Below are 13,813 nucleotides of genomic sequence, written 5' to 3'. Positions count from 1 at the left end.
CTAGCGAATAGGTGGGTTTACCATGAAAGAGTTAGGGAATCCCCCTGAGACAGGTTTCTTCACTAGGCCCAAAGAAGCAGCATAATCAGGCATTTACTAAGAAACCCTGGTGGTGGGCTTGACAATAGACTAGCTTTACACCTGGCTCCCTTCTTAGTGGTTAATGTGAACTGGTCGTCCTGTCCCAGTCCCCGTCCCCCCCCTCCCCCCCCCCCCCCCGCCATCTTTTGATGTATACATTCCTTTTGCTTTGTGTCACTGTAACTCGGCGGATGTGTCTCGCCTGGTTTCTTGTTATTCTGTATAAAAAGTTTGATGCTCGATTTGAAAAATTACCCTCAGATTCTACACACTCTCTTGTCGCTTCTGTTTGTCACTTGCCGACTCTATGCCCATATGTCCAAGACTCTGATTTGCACAGATTGAGGAGGACCCCCTGAGCCTGGTCCGTGGCAGTGGAGGAGCCCTATCCCAACAGATAATATTTGTTAGGATTGTTTTAATTGCTTTGAATTGTTTTAATTATCATAATGAAGATGATTTTAAGATTGGTGGTATGTGTGATATTAAAAACCCTCTGGGCCGGGCGGTGGTGGCGCATGCCTTTAATCCCAGTATTTGGGAGGCAGAGGCAGGTGGATTTCTGAGTTCAAGGCTGGCCTGGTCTACAAAGTGAGTTCCAGGACAGCCACGGCGACACAAAGAAACCCTGTCTCGAAAAAAAACAAAACAAAAACAAAAAACCAAACCAAAACAAAAAACCCCTCTGGGAGAGAAGTTGAGATATTAAATTAATTCCATCTGTACCTTTAATGAATGCTGATTACAGGACCAAGGACATGCTATTTGGGGGAAAAGGCTCTGTATTTGTGTTGACAGGAAAGGAGAAAAGGTTTTGGACTCCTTCCAGAGTGATATGAATCAGGTGATGATTCATATCTGATAGGAAGACTCCTGAAGATTTTAGCTGCAGAAAAGAAAAATTTAGGAAAATCAAATAGGACAGGTAATTGTGATCTGCTGATTCCTCGACATAGGAACAGCTCAGTAACTGGTTTAGATATAAAAATGTCTGTCGTGGGCTGGTGATATGGCTCAGTGGTTAAGAGCGCCAACTGCTCTTCCAAAGGTCCCGAGTTCAAATCCCAGCAACCACATGGTGGCTCACAACCATCCGTAATGAAATCTGATGCCCTCTTCTGGAGTATGTGAGGACAGCTACAGTGTACTTACATATAATAAATAAATAAATCTTTAAAAAAAATGTCTGTGCCAAAATTTCAGCTAAGTCTTGTTGGTTATGGAACCCTTAAGATTCCTGTTGCGGGGCTGGTGAGATGGCTCAGTGAGTAAGAGCACCTGATTGCTCTTCTGAAGGTCCGAAGTTCAAATCCCAGCAACCACATGGTGGCTCACAACCACCCGTAATGAGATCTGATGCCCTCTTCTGGAGTATGTGAGGACAGCTACAGTGTACTTACATATAATAAATAAGTAAATAAATCTTTTAAAAAAAAAAGATTCCTGTTGCCCTCCTTCCTATGGCATGCGTGAAGATTTATTATGATTGGTCATTGATCAAGTTAATTCATAAAAGTATAGTTGCCTTTCACCTGCTCAAAGAAGGAACAAAATTCATCCTTAACTTATGTATGTACCTTGCACAATGCATATGAATATTTTAATAATACTAAAATCTTGTTTGTGAAATTCATATAATACAGAACGTATACCTTTGGCAAGATTCATCCTCGGGGATGCTGAACTGACCTAATGTTCCAGCCCCTTGCTTCCTGGTGCTGTCCAGAGACTCGTTTCCAATAAAGCTTCATGAATTGCTGCTGATTCCCAATGGACTCTGTTCATCAAGCCTTTCAGACGGACCCAGTCAGTACCTCAGTTAAGCCCTGAGCCTTCTAAGTACAGAGACTGGGTAACAGATGCTAAATCTAGCTTTCTTAAATCTAATCAAACTTTATAATTTTCTTACCCCTCCCCACCCTTTTAAAGAATTTTTGTTGCCCTTATTCAGCAGGAAGAAGTTGTGGAGAGTCATCACCCTGATCCTTTGGGTTTGAGTGTCCAGTTATGATTATTTTATAAATTATAGTTTGTCATTTTAAGGGATAATTTGGAAATGTTCATAATTGTGAACAGGAAGTAAATAGAAGGGATGGATTACTATATTTATTCTTTTTTCTTTTTAAAGATTTATTTATTTATTATTATATCTAAGTATACTGTAGCTGTCTTCAGATGCACCAGAAGAGGGCATCAGATCTTCTTATGGATGGTTGTGAGCCACCATGTAGTTGCTGGGATTTGAACTCAGGACCTTCTTAACCACTGAGCCATCTCTCCAGCCCTATTATATTTATTCTTAAGCAAAGCATTATATAACCACAATCTTATATTGGTAGAGATCTTTATAATTGATGCAAAATTGAAGTTATAATTTCTTAGATTGGTACAGAATGTATATATTGATACAAATTTTAAGGATTTCATTGGCATAAATCTGCATATATTGATACAAAACCTGAAATTGATATTGTTACTCTTAGGCATTGTGCCTATACAACTCATTTAAGAATACAAGACTGGTGCTGGCGAGATGGCTCAGTGGTTAAGAGCACCCGACTGCTCTTCTGAAGGTCCCGAGTTCAAATCCCAGCAACCACATGGTGGCTCACAACCATCCATAACGAAATCTGATGCCCTCTTCTGGAGTGTCTGAAGACAGCTACAGTGTACTTACATATAATAAATAAATAAATCTAAAAAAAAAAAAAGAATACAAGGCTTAGACCCAATCTTTTTTTTTTTTTTTTTGGTTTTTCGAGACAGGGTTTCTCTGTATAGCCCTGGCTGTCCTGGAACTCACTTTGTAGACCAGGCTGGCCTCGAACTCAGAAATCCGCCTGCCTCTGCCTCCCGAGTGCTGGGATTAAAGGCGTGCGCCACCACCCCCGGCTAGACCCAATCTTTCTAATAACTGCTATTACAAACTGTGGTGGCAGTGGTGGCGCACGCCTTTAATCACAGTACTTGTGAGGCAGAGGCAGGTGGATTTCAGAGTACAAAAAAACAAAGCAAAACAAAAATCAACAACAAACTGTTTAGGATGATTAAGTAATGCAAGTTCAAGGCTGTAGTCTCTCCTCTCCCAGCCTGAAACCTGCTTGCTCAGGGGTCGAGCTTCCAGCTCATTCGTTCTGCCACGCCCACTGCTGGACCGTGCCACTTTGCTGTTTGGAGCCACACACGTGCTCACCCTGCTACTGGATCCGGAGATTATTTGGCGGGAGTCGGGTCCCCTCCCCCTTCCTTCATAACTGATCATAACTGAGTGTCGCAACAGCAATATTGAGCTTTGATCAGAGTGACTTTGACTTGGCTCCGTTCTTTCTTCCGCCCATCTAGTTCCTCTCTTGCAGCCCAAGTTGCCATCTCATTTGAACCGTTTGTTTCGAGCTGCTGGTCGGCTGCAACACAAGGCCATATAGTAAACTCATGGTTATATTAGATTGTAGGGGATGGGTCTGATGCTAAGGTTCTGTTCCTAAATTGAGTCTTGATCTATCAATAAAGATACTAGTGGCCAGTGAGATAGATGGAATAGGTGAGACTTCCAGTCCCCACAGACAAGCTAAACAGATGCAGGGAGCTGGGGCCGGAGAAGGAGAGAGTAGCGGCAAGAGATAAACAACCATGTGGGTTTCGGTTGGGATGGCCATTGGCCACTCTATCCTGGATGGCAGGGGAAGTTTAGCAATGCCCATTGAGTTAGCAAAGGCTGTTTGTTTGTTTTGTTTTTTGTTTGTTTGTTTTTTCGAGACAAGGGTTTCTCAGGATAGCCCTGGCTGTCCTGGAACTCACTCTGTAGACCAGGCTGGCCTTGAACTCAGAAATCTGCCTGCCTCTGCCTCCCGAGTGCTGGGATTAAAGGCGTGCGTCACCACGCGCGGCTTGATATTTAATTCTTTATTGAATGATTTTGGCTAGAGACAAAATCTGCTCCTGACAGTACCCCTTACTTGGTTCAAAGAAGAAATTGAGCATCAAAACTTCCATATGGAATTGCTCCAGTTATGGCAAGATATACACTGGACATATTTTTTTCTAGTTGGTTTTCAGGATTAAATCTTAAGATGTGGTGTTTTACAGGAATAGCCATTCTATTTGTCTGCCTCTTTCTCAAAGTACTATCAAACCTTGGTCAAGTTTTCAAAGGGACCACCTGGATTGAAGTGATACCAATTCAGGCTGCCCCCATAGTACACCATGCCTTGGCTAGCTTCTCATCAGTGACCAGCTCCATGGTCATGCTTCTTTAATAACTAAAAAGGAAAAACTGTGGTAATGCAATATTGTGAAGATCTCATCTGACATCCTAAGAAACTGGAACTTTTTTGGACCTCACAGCCAGAGTTAATATACCTTGAGGTTACTTAAGACTTAAGACTGCTATCCTAATGTATTCTTGGCCGATTTGTTTAACCTGCTTTTAAGAGAACAATGTAACAAGCAACATTACTTGCCTTGTAATCTACTTTTACAACCTAAACTAATGCCCAACTGAAATTTTAAGTTATATACTCTCTCATGCCCTTAACTCACAGTAGTACATGTGTGTCCTTGCTGAAATCAGCAAATGTAGAATTTGAAAACAATCTTATAAAATGAATATCCACCATAAATGTTGATCACAGCACATATAGATAATGTTGAACACTTTTAGAAAATGATTGATTGAAAGATCCTGACAGAATGTAAAAGGTTACAGAAGCCCTGAAATTGGCAAAATAGATTTCATTGTTAGCAGAACTAGCTTCACTGATTTAGAAAAATAGAGGTGCACAATGCTCTGGCCGCGCCTAGAACCTGTGTGTCTGCCAATGTTCTGACCGTTCCTTGAACCCATGTGTGTGCCCACTGATGAAGCCCACTGCCAGGTGTTTGTGATATTGGTTGCTGGAGAAGAGTAGGAAAATCTCCCCAGCAACCACAACCGGGGCCAATCCGGAGTTGCTGAACCTGCACCAGACTCTTTCCTTGTACCCGTCCCATACCCATTTCTTTTTTTTTTTTTTAATGCTTTTTTTTTTTAAAAAAAGATTTATTTATTTATTATATGTAAGTACACTGTAGCTGTCTTCAGACACTCCAGAAGAGGGCATCAGATCTCATTATGGGTGGTTGTGAGCCACCATGTGGTTGCTGGGATTTGAACTCTGGACCTTCAGAAGAGTAGTCGAGTGCTCTTACCCACTGAGCCATCTCACCAGCCCCCCATACCCATTTCTTGAGAAATCATTTTAGAATAGATATTGTTTAGATAGGGAAATCCCCTACTCCCTCCTTCTCCTTTCCCCCCTGAGGGCTTATAAAAACTGGGACCCCTTTCCCCTCAGGGTCGACTCCTCTTCCCCTGCGTGGGATACAAGTCGTCCCCAGAGCCCTGGCTTTCCCCAAATAAAGCCTTGTGTGGTTTGCATCAAGTTTGGTCTCTCGTGAGTTCTTGGGGGTCCGCTATTATTCCAAGACTTGAGTGAGGGTCTCCCTTCCGGGGTCTTTCAGGATAAACAATTACTTTTGTAATATTGTTTGTTATGTGGGTCAACTGGGGTCAGTCACTTAATCCCTTGTAAAACTCTGTTAAAGAATTCTGTAAAGCATCCTTCATTCCTCCCGTTTGATGCTTTCTGTGTGGTTCAATAACAGAGCAAAACCCTTTGTCAGAGACAGACACATAGAAACAACAGACAAAAACAGGGACAGATTCACAAGACAGCCTTCACGCAGACACAGATTCAGGCTCATATACCGAAGGCATAGGGAACATAAAGAATTCAAACAAGAACTTGCTCTTGGTTAAACAACTCTAAAAGTTCTTTTCTTTCTTTCCTTGATGGACATCAACACATTACAAGAGCGTCAGGACCCAGAAACTCACCTTATTACTCCACAGAGCATTTCGATTTCCTCAATTATATCTGCATTCATCTATGTGTTGATCAGACTGTATACAATCTCACTACATAGCCCTGGAGAATTACCAGCCTAGTATGGTGTGGGGTTTTCACCATGAGTGACTGCTCTTCCAAAGGTCCTGAGTTCAATTCCCAGCAACCACATAGTGGCTCACAACCATCTGTAAAGCCCTCTTCTGGTGTGTCTAGAAATAGCTACAGTGTACTCATAGAAATAAATCTCTAAGACACCGTCAATAAGACAAAAAGACCACCAACAGATTGGGAAAGGATCTTTACCTATCCTAAATCAGATAGGGGACTAATATCCAACATATATAAAGAACTCAAGAAGGTGGACTTCAGAAAATCAAATAACCCCATTAAAAAATGGGGCTCAGAACTGAACAAAGAATTCTCACCTGAGGAATACCGAATGGCAGAGAAGCACTTGAAAAAATGTTCAACATCCTTAATCATCAGGGAAATGCAAATCAAAACAACCCTGAGATTCCACCTCACACCAGTCAGAATGGCTAAGATCAAAAATTCAGGTGACAGCAGATGCTGGCGAGGATGTGGAGAAAGAGGAACACTCCTCCATTGTTGGTGGGAGTGCAGGCTTGTACAACCACTCTGGAAATCAGTCTGGCGGTTCCTCAGAAAACTGGACATAGTACTACCGGAGGATCCAGCAATACCTCTCCTGGGCATATATCCAGAAGATGCCCCAACAGGTAAGAAGGACACATGCTCCACTATGTTCATAGCAGCCTTATTTATAATAGCCAGAAGCTGGAAAGAACCTAGATGCCCCTCAACAGAGGAATGGATACAGAAAATGTGGTACATCTACACAATGGAGTACTACTCAGCTATTAAAAAGAATGAATTTATGAAATTCCTAGCCAAATGGATGGACCTGGAGGGCATCATCCTGAGTGAGGTAACACATTGACAAAGAAACTCACACAATATGTATTCACTGATAAGTGGATATTAGCCCCAAACCTAGGATACCCAAGATATAAGATATAATTTGCTAAACACATGAAACTCAAGGAGAATGAAGACTGAAGTGTGGACACTATGCCCCTCCTTAGATTTGGGAACAAAACACCCATGGAAGGAGTTACAGAGACAAAGTTTGGAGCTGAGATGAAAGGATGGACCATGTAGAGACTGCCATAGCCAGGGATCCACCCCATAATCAGCATCCAAACGCTGACACCATTGCATACACTAGCAAGATTTTATTGAAAGGACGCAGATGTAGCTGTCTCTTGTGAGACTATGCCGGGGCCCAGCAAACACAGAAGTGGATGCTCACAGTCAGCTAATGGATGGATCATAGGGCTCCCAATGGAGGAGCTAGAGAAAGTAGCCAAGGAGCTAAAGGGATCTGCAACCCTATAGGTGGAACAACATTATGAGCTAACCAGTACCCCGGAGCTCTTGACTCTAGCTGCATATATATCAAAAGATGGCCTAGTCGGCCATCACTGGAAAGAGAGGCCCATTGGACTTGCAAACTTTTTTTTTTTTTTTTTTAAAGAGTTATTTATTTATTATATATAAGTACACTGTAGCTGTCTTCAGACACTCCAGAAGAGGGAGTCAGATCTCGTGATCGGATGGTTGTGAGCCACCATGTGGTTGCTGGGATTTGAACTCCTGACCTTCGGAAGAGCAGTCGGGTGCTCTTACCCACTGAGCCATCTCACCAGCCCGGACTTGCAAACTTTATATGCCCCAGTACAGGGGAATACCAGGGCCAAAAAGGGGGAGTGGGTGGGCAGGGGAGTGGGGGTGGGTGGATATGGGGGACTTTTGGTATAGCATTGGAAATGTAAATGAGTTAAATACCTAATAAAAAATGGAAAAAAAAAAGAAATAAATCTCTAAAACATTAAAAAAATAAAGAAACCTCTATGAGACCTAGTGTTCTTGTGTGTGTATGTATGTGTCTATGTGTATGTACATGCACGTCTGTGTATGTGTGCTTGTATGAATGTATGCACTTTTAAAAAATTAGGTATTTTCTTCATTTACATTTTAAATGCTATCCCAAAAGTCCCCCATACCCTCCCCTCTTACTCCCTAACCCACCCACTCCCACTTCTTGGCCCTGGCGTTCCCCTGTACTGAGGCATATAAAGTTTGCAAGACTAAGGGGCTTCTCTTCCCAATGATGGCCAATTAGGCCATCTTCTGAATGTATGCACTTTTGTAAGTGTGTTTGAGTGTATGCATTCATGTATGCATGTGTATGTATGTGACTGCTTATTCAGCTATATGAGTACACACGTGTGTATGTTGTATACATGGGTGTATTGTGCATACTCATTCATGTGCACATGCATGAGTGCATGTTTGTGTGCACATGTGTGTGTGTGCATGTGTGTTCATGAGTATAGTATATGCATGTGTGCATGCTCACAAATGTGCACACATGTGTGGACTTATGTTCATGCATATATTTTTGTGTATGCATGCAGCCACACATGTGTATATTTAAGTATATATTTAAAACACTATAAGAGAACAAAATAATAATCTGAGTATATAGCATATAGCATTGTTGGTTATATAGCTGTATGTCCACTTGACACAAGGTAGCAATGGTTCTTAACCTGTGGGTCTCGACATCTTTAGGGGTTGAACAACCCTTTCACAGGGGTTGTATATCAGGTATCCTGCATATCAGAGATTTACATTCCGATTTAATTAATTAATTAATTAATTAATTAATTATATGTAAGTACACTGTAGCTGGTCATGGTGGTTTTTGTTTGTTTGGTTTTGTTTTTAAATATTTGTTTGTTTGTTTGTTTATTATATAAAAGTACACTGTAGCTGTCTTCAGACACACCAGAAAAGGTTGTCAGATCTCATTACAGATGGTTGTGAGCCACCATGTGGTTGCTGGGAATTGAACTCAGGACCTCTGGAAGAGCAGTCAGTGCTCTTCTTAACCGCTGAGCCATCTCACCAGCCCACATTCTGATTTATAACAGTAGCAAAATTACAGTTATGAAGTAGCAATGAAAATAATTTTATGGTTTGGGCATTACTACAACATGAGGAACTGTATAAAAGGGTCACAGCCTTAGGAAGGTTGACAACCACTGAGCTAGGTTATCTGAAAGGAGGGAACCTTAGTTGAGAATGCTGCTGCTATAAATTCCAGCTGTAGGGCATTTTCTTTTTTTTTTTTTTTTTTTAAAGATTTATTTATTTATTATATGTAAGTACACTGTAGCTGTCTTCAGACACTCCATAAGAGGAAGTCAGATCTCATTAGGATGGTTGTGAGCCACCATGTGGTTGCTGGGATTTGAACTCTGGACCTTCAGAAGAGCAGTCGGGTGCTCTTACCCACTGAGCCATCTCACCAGCCCCTGTAGGGCATTTTCTTAATTAGTAATTGATGGGGAGGGTCCCACCCTTGGTGGGTGGTGCTATCACTGGACTGGTGGTCCTGAGTTCTGTAAGAAAGCAGGCTGAGCAATCCTTGAGGAGCAAGCCAGGAAACAGCACCCCTCCAGAGCCTCTGTATTACCTCCTGCCTCTGGTTTCTGCCTTGTTTGAGTCTCTATCTTGATTTTGGAATACAATGTGGAAATATAATCTGAATAAATTAAATCCTTTCCTCCCCAGCTTGCTTTTGGTCATGGTGTTTCAAAGCAGCAATAGAAACCCTAATTGAGACAGGTATAAAGTGTCACATGGCTTTAATTTTCAGGTTGCTTTTGGAATCAAACATGTGAAGCAGCTTTTTTAAAAAAATACATTAACAATGAGGAGAAATCAGGAGACCTAAACCCCATAGTCCTTGGACCTGAGCTCTGTCTGTGCCTTGGGACTTGGATGTCTTGATTCCAGACTCCTTGGTTCCTGCAATGCTGTCTGTCTGTCTGTCTTTCTTTTTTTTGTTGTTGTTTTTTTTTTTTTTTTTTTTTCTCGAGACAGGGTTTCTCTGTGTAGCTCCTGGCTGTCCTGGAACTCACTCTGTAGACCAGGCTGGCCTGCCTCTGTCTCCCGAGTGCTGGGATTAAAGGCGTGGGCCACCACCACCCAGTTCTCTCTCTCTCTCTCTCTCTCTCTCTCTCTCTCTCTCTCTTTCTTTCAAAGTCTGCAAAACCAGTAAAAGGTGCTGGTGCAGAGGACAAGTTGCCTACCCACTGAGCATGCTCTTCCGTGTCTCCAGGGAAGCTGAGCAAGCATGAGCTCCGCACTTGCATACCACGATAATCACTAGACAAGACATTGCAGTCCATCTCTCATGGCCAAGGAGGGTCATTCATAATCAAAATAAGGTAGTCTAGCAACCTTATTCTAACTACTGTGCCCTGGATCCACACAGGTTGGGGCTGCCACTGTGTACTTGAGATTTTCACAACTCTCGGCTGCCACATCTGGTGTTGATGTTCTCAGGGGAGATGGCATGGACAGAATGGACCCACCTGAGTGCTCACAGACACCTGCCTCAGTGCTTGGCTTCCAGCATGTGCACACAGGTGTCTTTCAGAGTATTACAGTGATGAAATGCCCAGATCCAGTGGGCAGCAGGCAATTAGGGCTGGAAATGCTTTGCTCTGTGTTCCAGGTCAAGTAAGAGCCAGTCAAAGTCTAGGTCAAGGGTAGGGTTGCAGTTGCTTATCACTTGTCCTTCTCCTGTGGTAGAGGGAGGTTCCAGTCCGTAGGGGGCCTTTGCCTCAAGGCCCATACCAAGGTGTGCTTCTGAGCAGCCTGGACCCGAACCTGCTCGCTCTCACAGAGGGATCGCTGTACAAATGAGACTTGGTCACTTACTGTTTCACCACTGGATCCTAGGGCTCTTAGTACTGCTGCATGGCACCTATATCACCCTCTTCCTCAACACTCTTCTGAAGAGAGGAACACATGGGAGCACATGGTACACACAGGCTCAGCTGCTTCTATACCACACTCCTTGGCAACTGTTCTGTTTTAGCACACACCGGTCATCTTACTTCAGCAGTTTTATTTTGTGTTCTTTGGACATGTTTTAGACAGGGTCTCAAGTAGCCCAGGCTGGTCTCAAGATCACTATGTATGACCTTCAATTCTGAGATTGTTGTCTCCACCTCCCGAGTGCCGCAATTATAAGCATGCACAACTATGTTCAGTCTCTGCCTTCAGCCATGCAAAACCCGCTAAGCCTCAGCAACAGCAGACCTGGAGAGTGTGGAGCTAGTTACCCGCCTAGCCTGGGAGTGAGGACACTGGGTGGGGAAGAGAGGGAGAGCGTCTAAAATTACTGTTGGACTCTGCACAGGGTATGTGTAAAAGGTGCCCCCCATCCTGCCAGCTTCTTTCAGCCACTGCCAACAGACACTAGACAGTGTATTATGACAGGGCTGATCCTGGCAAAGTGTCAGGTGCTATGTAGGCCTCTTTACAAACATTCTTAAACTGGGAGCGGTAGTATTCCCAACAGTTGGCAGACAAAGCCAAAAGGATCTGAAGTTCCAAACCAGCCTGGGCTATACAGCCAGACCCCATCTCTAACATGATCACATGATCATTATTACTTAATAAGCAAATAGGAGCCGGGCAGTGGTGGCACACGCCTTTAATCCCAGCACTTGGGAGGCAGAGGCAGGAGGATTTCTGAGTTCCAGGCCAGCCTGGTCTACAGAGTGAGTTCCAGGACAGCCAGGGCTATATAGAGAAACCCTGTCTCGAAACAAAACAAAACAAAACAAAACAAAGAAGCAAATAGGGGCCTAGTATGTGGGTGAATGCCTGTAGTCCCAGCACTCAGGAGATGGAGACGTCCAAGTTCAGAGAGATCCTGCCTCAGTATATAAGGTGGGAAGTGACTGAGGAAGATGCCTAATGTCAACAGAGGGTCTCTCTACATGCAATGTGTGCACATATATACACACGCATGCCACGCACTCGCACACACAAAGACTTTTTAAAAAGGCTTGTAAGGACTAGAGAGATCCCTCAGCAGTTAGAGGCTGCTTTCCAGAGGACTGGGATTCGGTTCCCAGCACTCAAACATCAGCTTACAACCATCTGAAACTACAGTTCCAGAGGACCCTCAGGCAGTAGATTCACATGGTACAGATAAATATGCAGGAAAAACACACATAAAATAAGAATAAAAGTACTTTAAAAACTATATAGAAGCCTAGTGGTTGTGGCACACGCTTTTAATCCCAGAATTCAGGAGGCAGAGGCAGACGGAACTCTGAGTTCAAAACCAGCCTGGTCTACAGTGAGTTCCAGGACAGCCAGGGCTATACAGAAAAACCCTGTCTCAATCACAACAACAAAAAAAAATAAATAAAAAAAAATAAAAATAAAATAAAGAAATAATTGCTTCTGTGTTCTGAGTTTCCCGGTGAATTGCTTCTCCATGACCCTGGCCATTTCTCTATTCAGAAACATCTTTGTTTCTTACACTAATTTATGATAGCTGACATATAGTTACAGACAGTTAAGTTTCCAGTCTTTTGCTTTCCGCCATGTTTTTTACTTTCGCCATGTCTACATGGCTATCTAGAGTAAGTAGAGGTTTCTTCACATCTCCCTCGAAAAGGTCCAGCAACAGCCTCCATACTTGTCTCTGTCCTCTACAGTACCCTTCACACTCTCAGGTCCAGACTGACCTGCCAAAGATAACTCAATTCACAAGTACTGGAACATTTTTAGGTGCTCTTGGACTCATTCTTATGCCCTCTATAGCCCACCCTCGTGCTCCAGACACGTTGGCTTTTCTCTTCCTCCGTCCTATCCCCAAGGGCTGGGTGAAGGCAAGCTTGCTGTCAAGCTGATGACTCTAACGCTATAAGGTTACTCTCTCCAAGCCTCTCTATACTTCCCTTCCTTCTGCGCCCCCCTCCCCGCGCCGCCCCACCCCGTAACTGAGGCTGTCTAAAGTCTCGTTGATAACGCAGTTTGGTACTCAGGAGAGAAACACGAGAGAGTTGCCCCAAGGATCTGCGCATACATCCACACCCAGCCCGCACCTGGGCCTCGGCGCTGCGGCTCTCCTCCCACTCGCGGCAGTTAGTCAGGTCGCGGAGCCACTGCCTGCAATCCGGCCGCTTGCCGTGGACGTAGTAGTGGTGTAGGACGTGCCCGACGCTGCGGCAGAGCTCCCACTCGGCGCGGTAGACCTCGCACGGCCGGGGAGGCTGCGGGGAGAGACAGCGGAGAGCGCGGGCAGCCCCCAGGGCCTGATCCCACCCAGCCCAGGAGCCCAGGAGCCAAGCACACTCACCTGCCAGCTCCCTGCGACCGCCATGTCCAGGCCCCGTGTGACTGACAGGGACATGAACCAATGAGCTCCAAGCAAACGCGCACTAAACAGGACGTCTGCACTGAGTGGCTGATAGTCAGAGGCCACACTACCTGGTGTCTAGCCGATGGCTTGGCTTCAAAGTCACATAAGGTATTAATTAGCATTCGGAAAAAACAGGAGTTCTGGTCAGTTCTCCCAGTTTTTTATTTTTCAAATCCGTATGTGGTTCAGTTTTTGAAGTACAGACTCTTGAACTCTTGAGTAACCCACCTGGCGGACTGAAATTGCAGGTATGTAGCCTGAGCATACACAGAGTGTAGGTGAGCTTGATTTGGTGTATGGAGAGGAGGAAGGCAGTGCAGGATGACTAAGGGTGAAAGAAGTTCTCCTAGAAGTGACAGGCTCAGGGTTGCACACCTTTAATCCCAGCATTCAGGAAACAAGAGCAGGGACATCTCAGTGAGTCAGTTCTAGACCAGAAAGGAATATATATATATATATATATATATATATATATATATATTAGTGAGACCCTGTCTCAAAAAGGAAACAAACCCAACAA

General features: G+C 43.9%; 1 protein-coding gene across 1 annotated transcript; it reads right to left on the bottom strand.

The window, feature by feature from the left end:
• Positions 1-9,736: 9,736 nt before the first annotated feature.
• Positions 9,737-13,270, bottom strand: 2510002D24Rik (RIKEN cDNA 2510002D24 gene). Its single transcript, NM_001033164.2, has 3 exons — positions 13,231-13,270; positions 12,977-13,144; positions 9,737-10,760 (listed from the first exon to the last, which is right to left on the bottom strand). Exons 1-3 carry the CDS (start codon positions 13,252-13,254, stop codon positions 10,635-10,637), a joined length of 318 nt encoding a protein of 105 aa, NP_001028336.1. The 5' UTR covers positions 13,255-13,270; the 3' UTR covers positions 9,737-10,634.
• Positions 13,271-13,813: the final 543 nt, after the last annotated feature.

This window comes from Mus musculus, chromosome 16 (genome assembly GCF_000001635.26).
Source record: "Mus musculus strain C57BL/6J chromosome 16, GRCm38.p6 C57BL/6J".
In the NCBI taxonomy this organism is placed as follows: domain Eukaryota; kingdom Metazoa; phylum Chordata; class Mammalia; order Rodentia; family Muridae; genus Mus; species Mus musculus.
Note: the sequence above shows the minus strand (reverse complement) of the source record. Positions and strands in the feature narration are given on the sequence as shown.

Coding starts and splice junctions, on each gene's coding strand:
- 2510002D24Rik (NM_001033164.2), bottom strand. CDS start 13,254: ATGGCGGTCGCAGGGAGCTGGCAG. Junction 13,145..13,230: donor CGGTCGCAGGGAGCTGGCAG/GTGAGTGTGCTT, acceptor CTCTCCCCGCAG/CCTCCCCGGCCGTGCGAGGT. Junction 10,761..12,976: donor GCCGCAGCGCCGAGGCCCAG/GTGCGGGCTGGG, acceptor TCATTTGTACAG/CGATCCCTCTGTGAGAGCGA.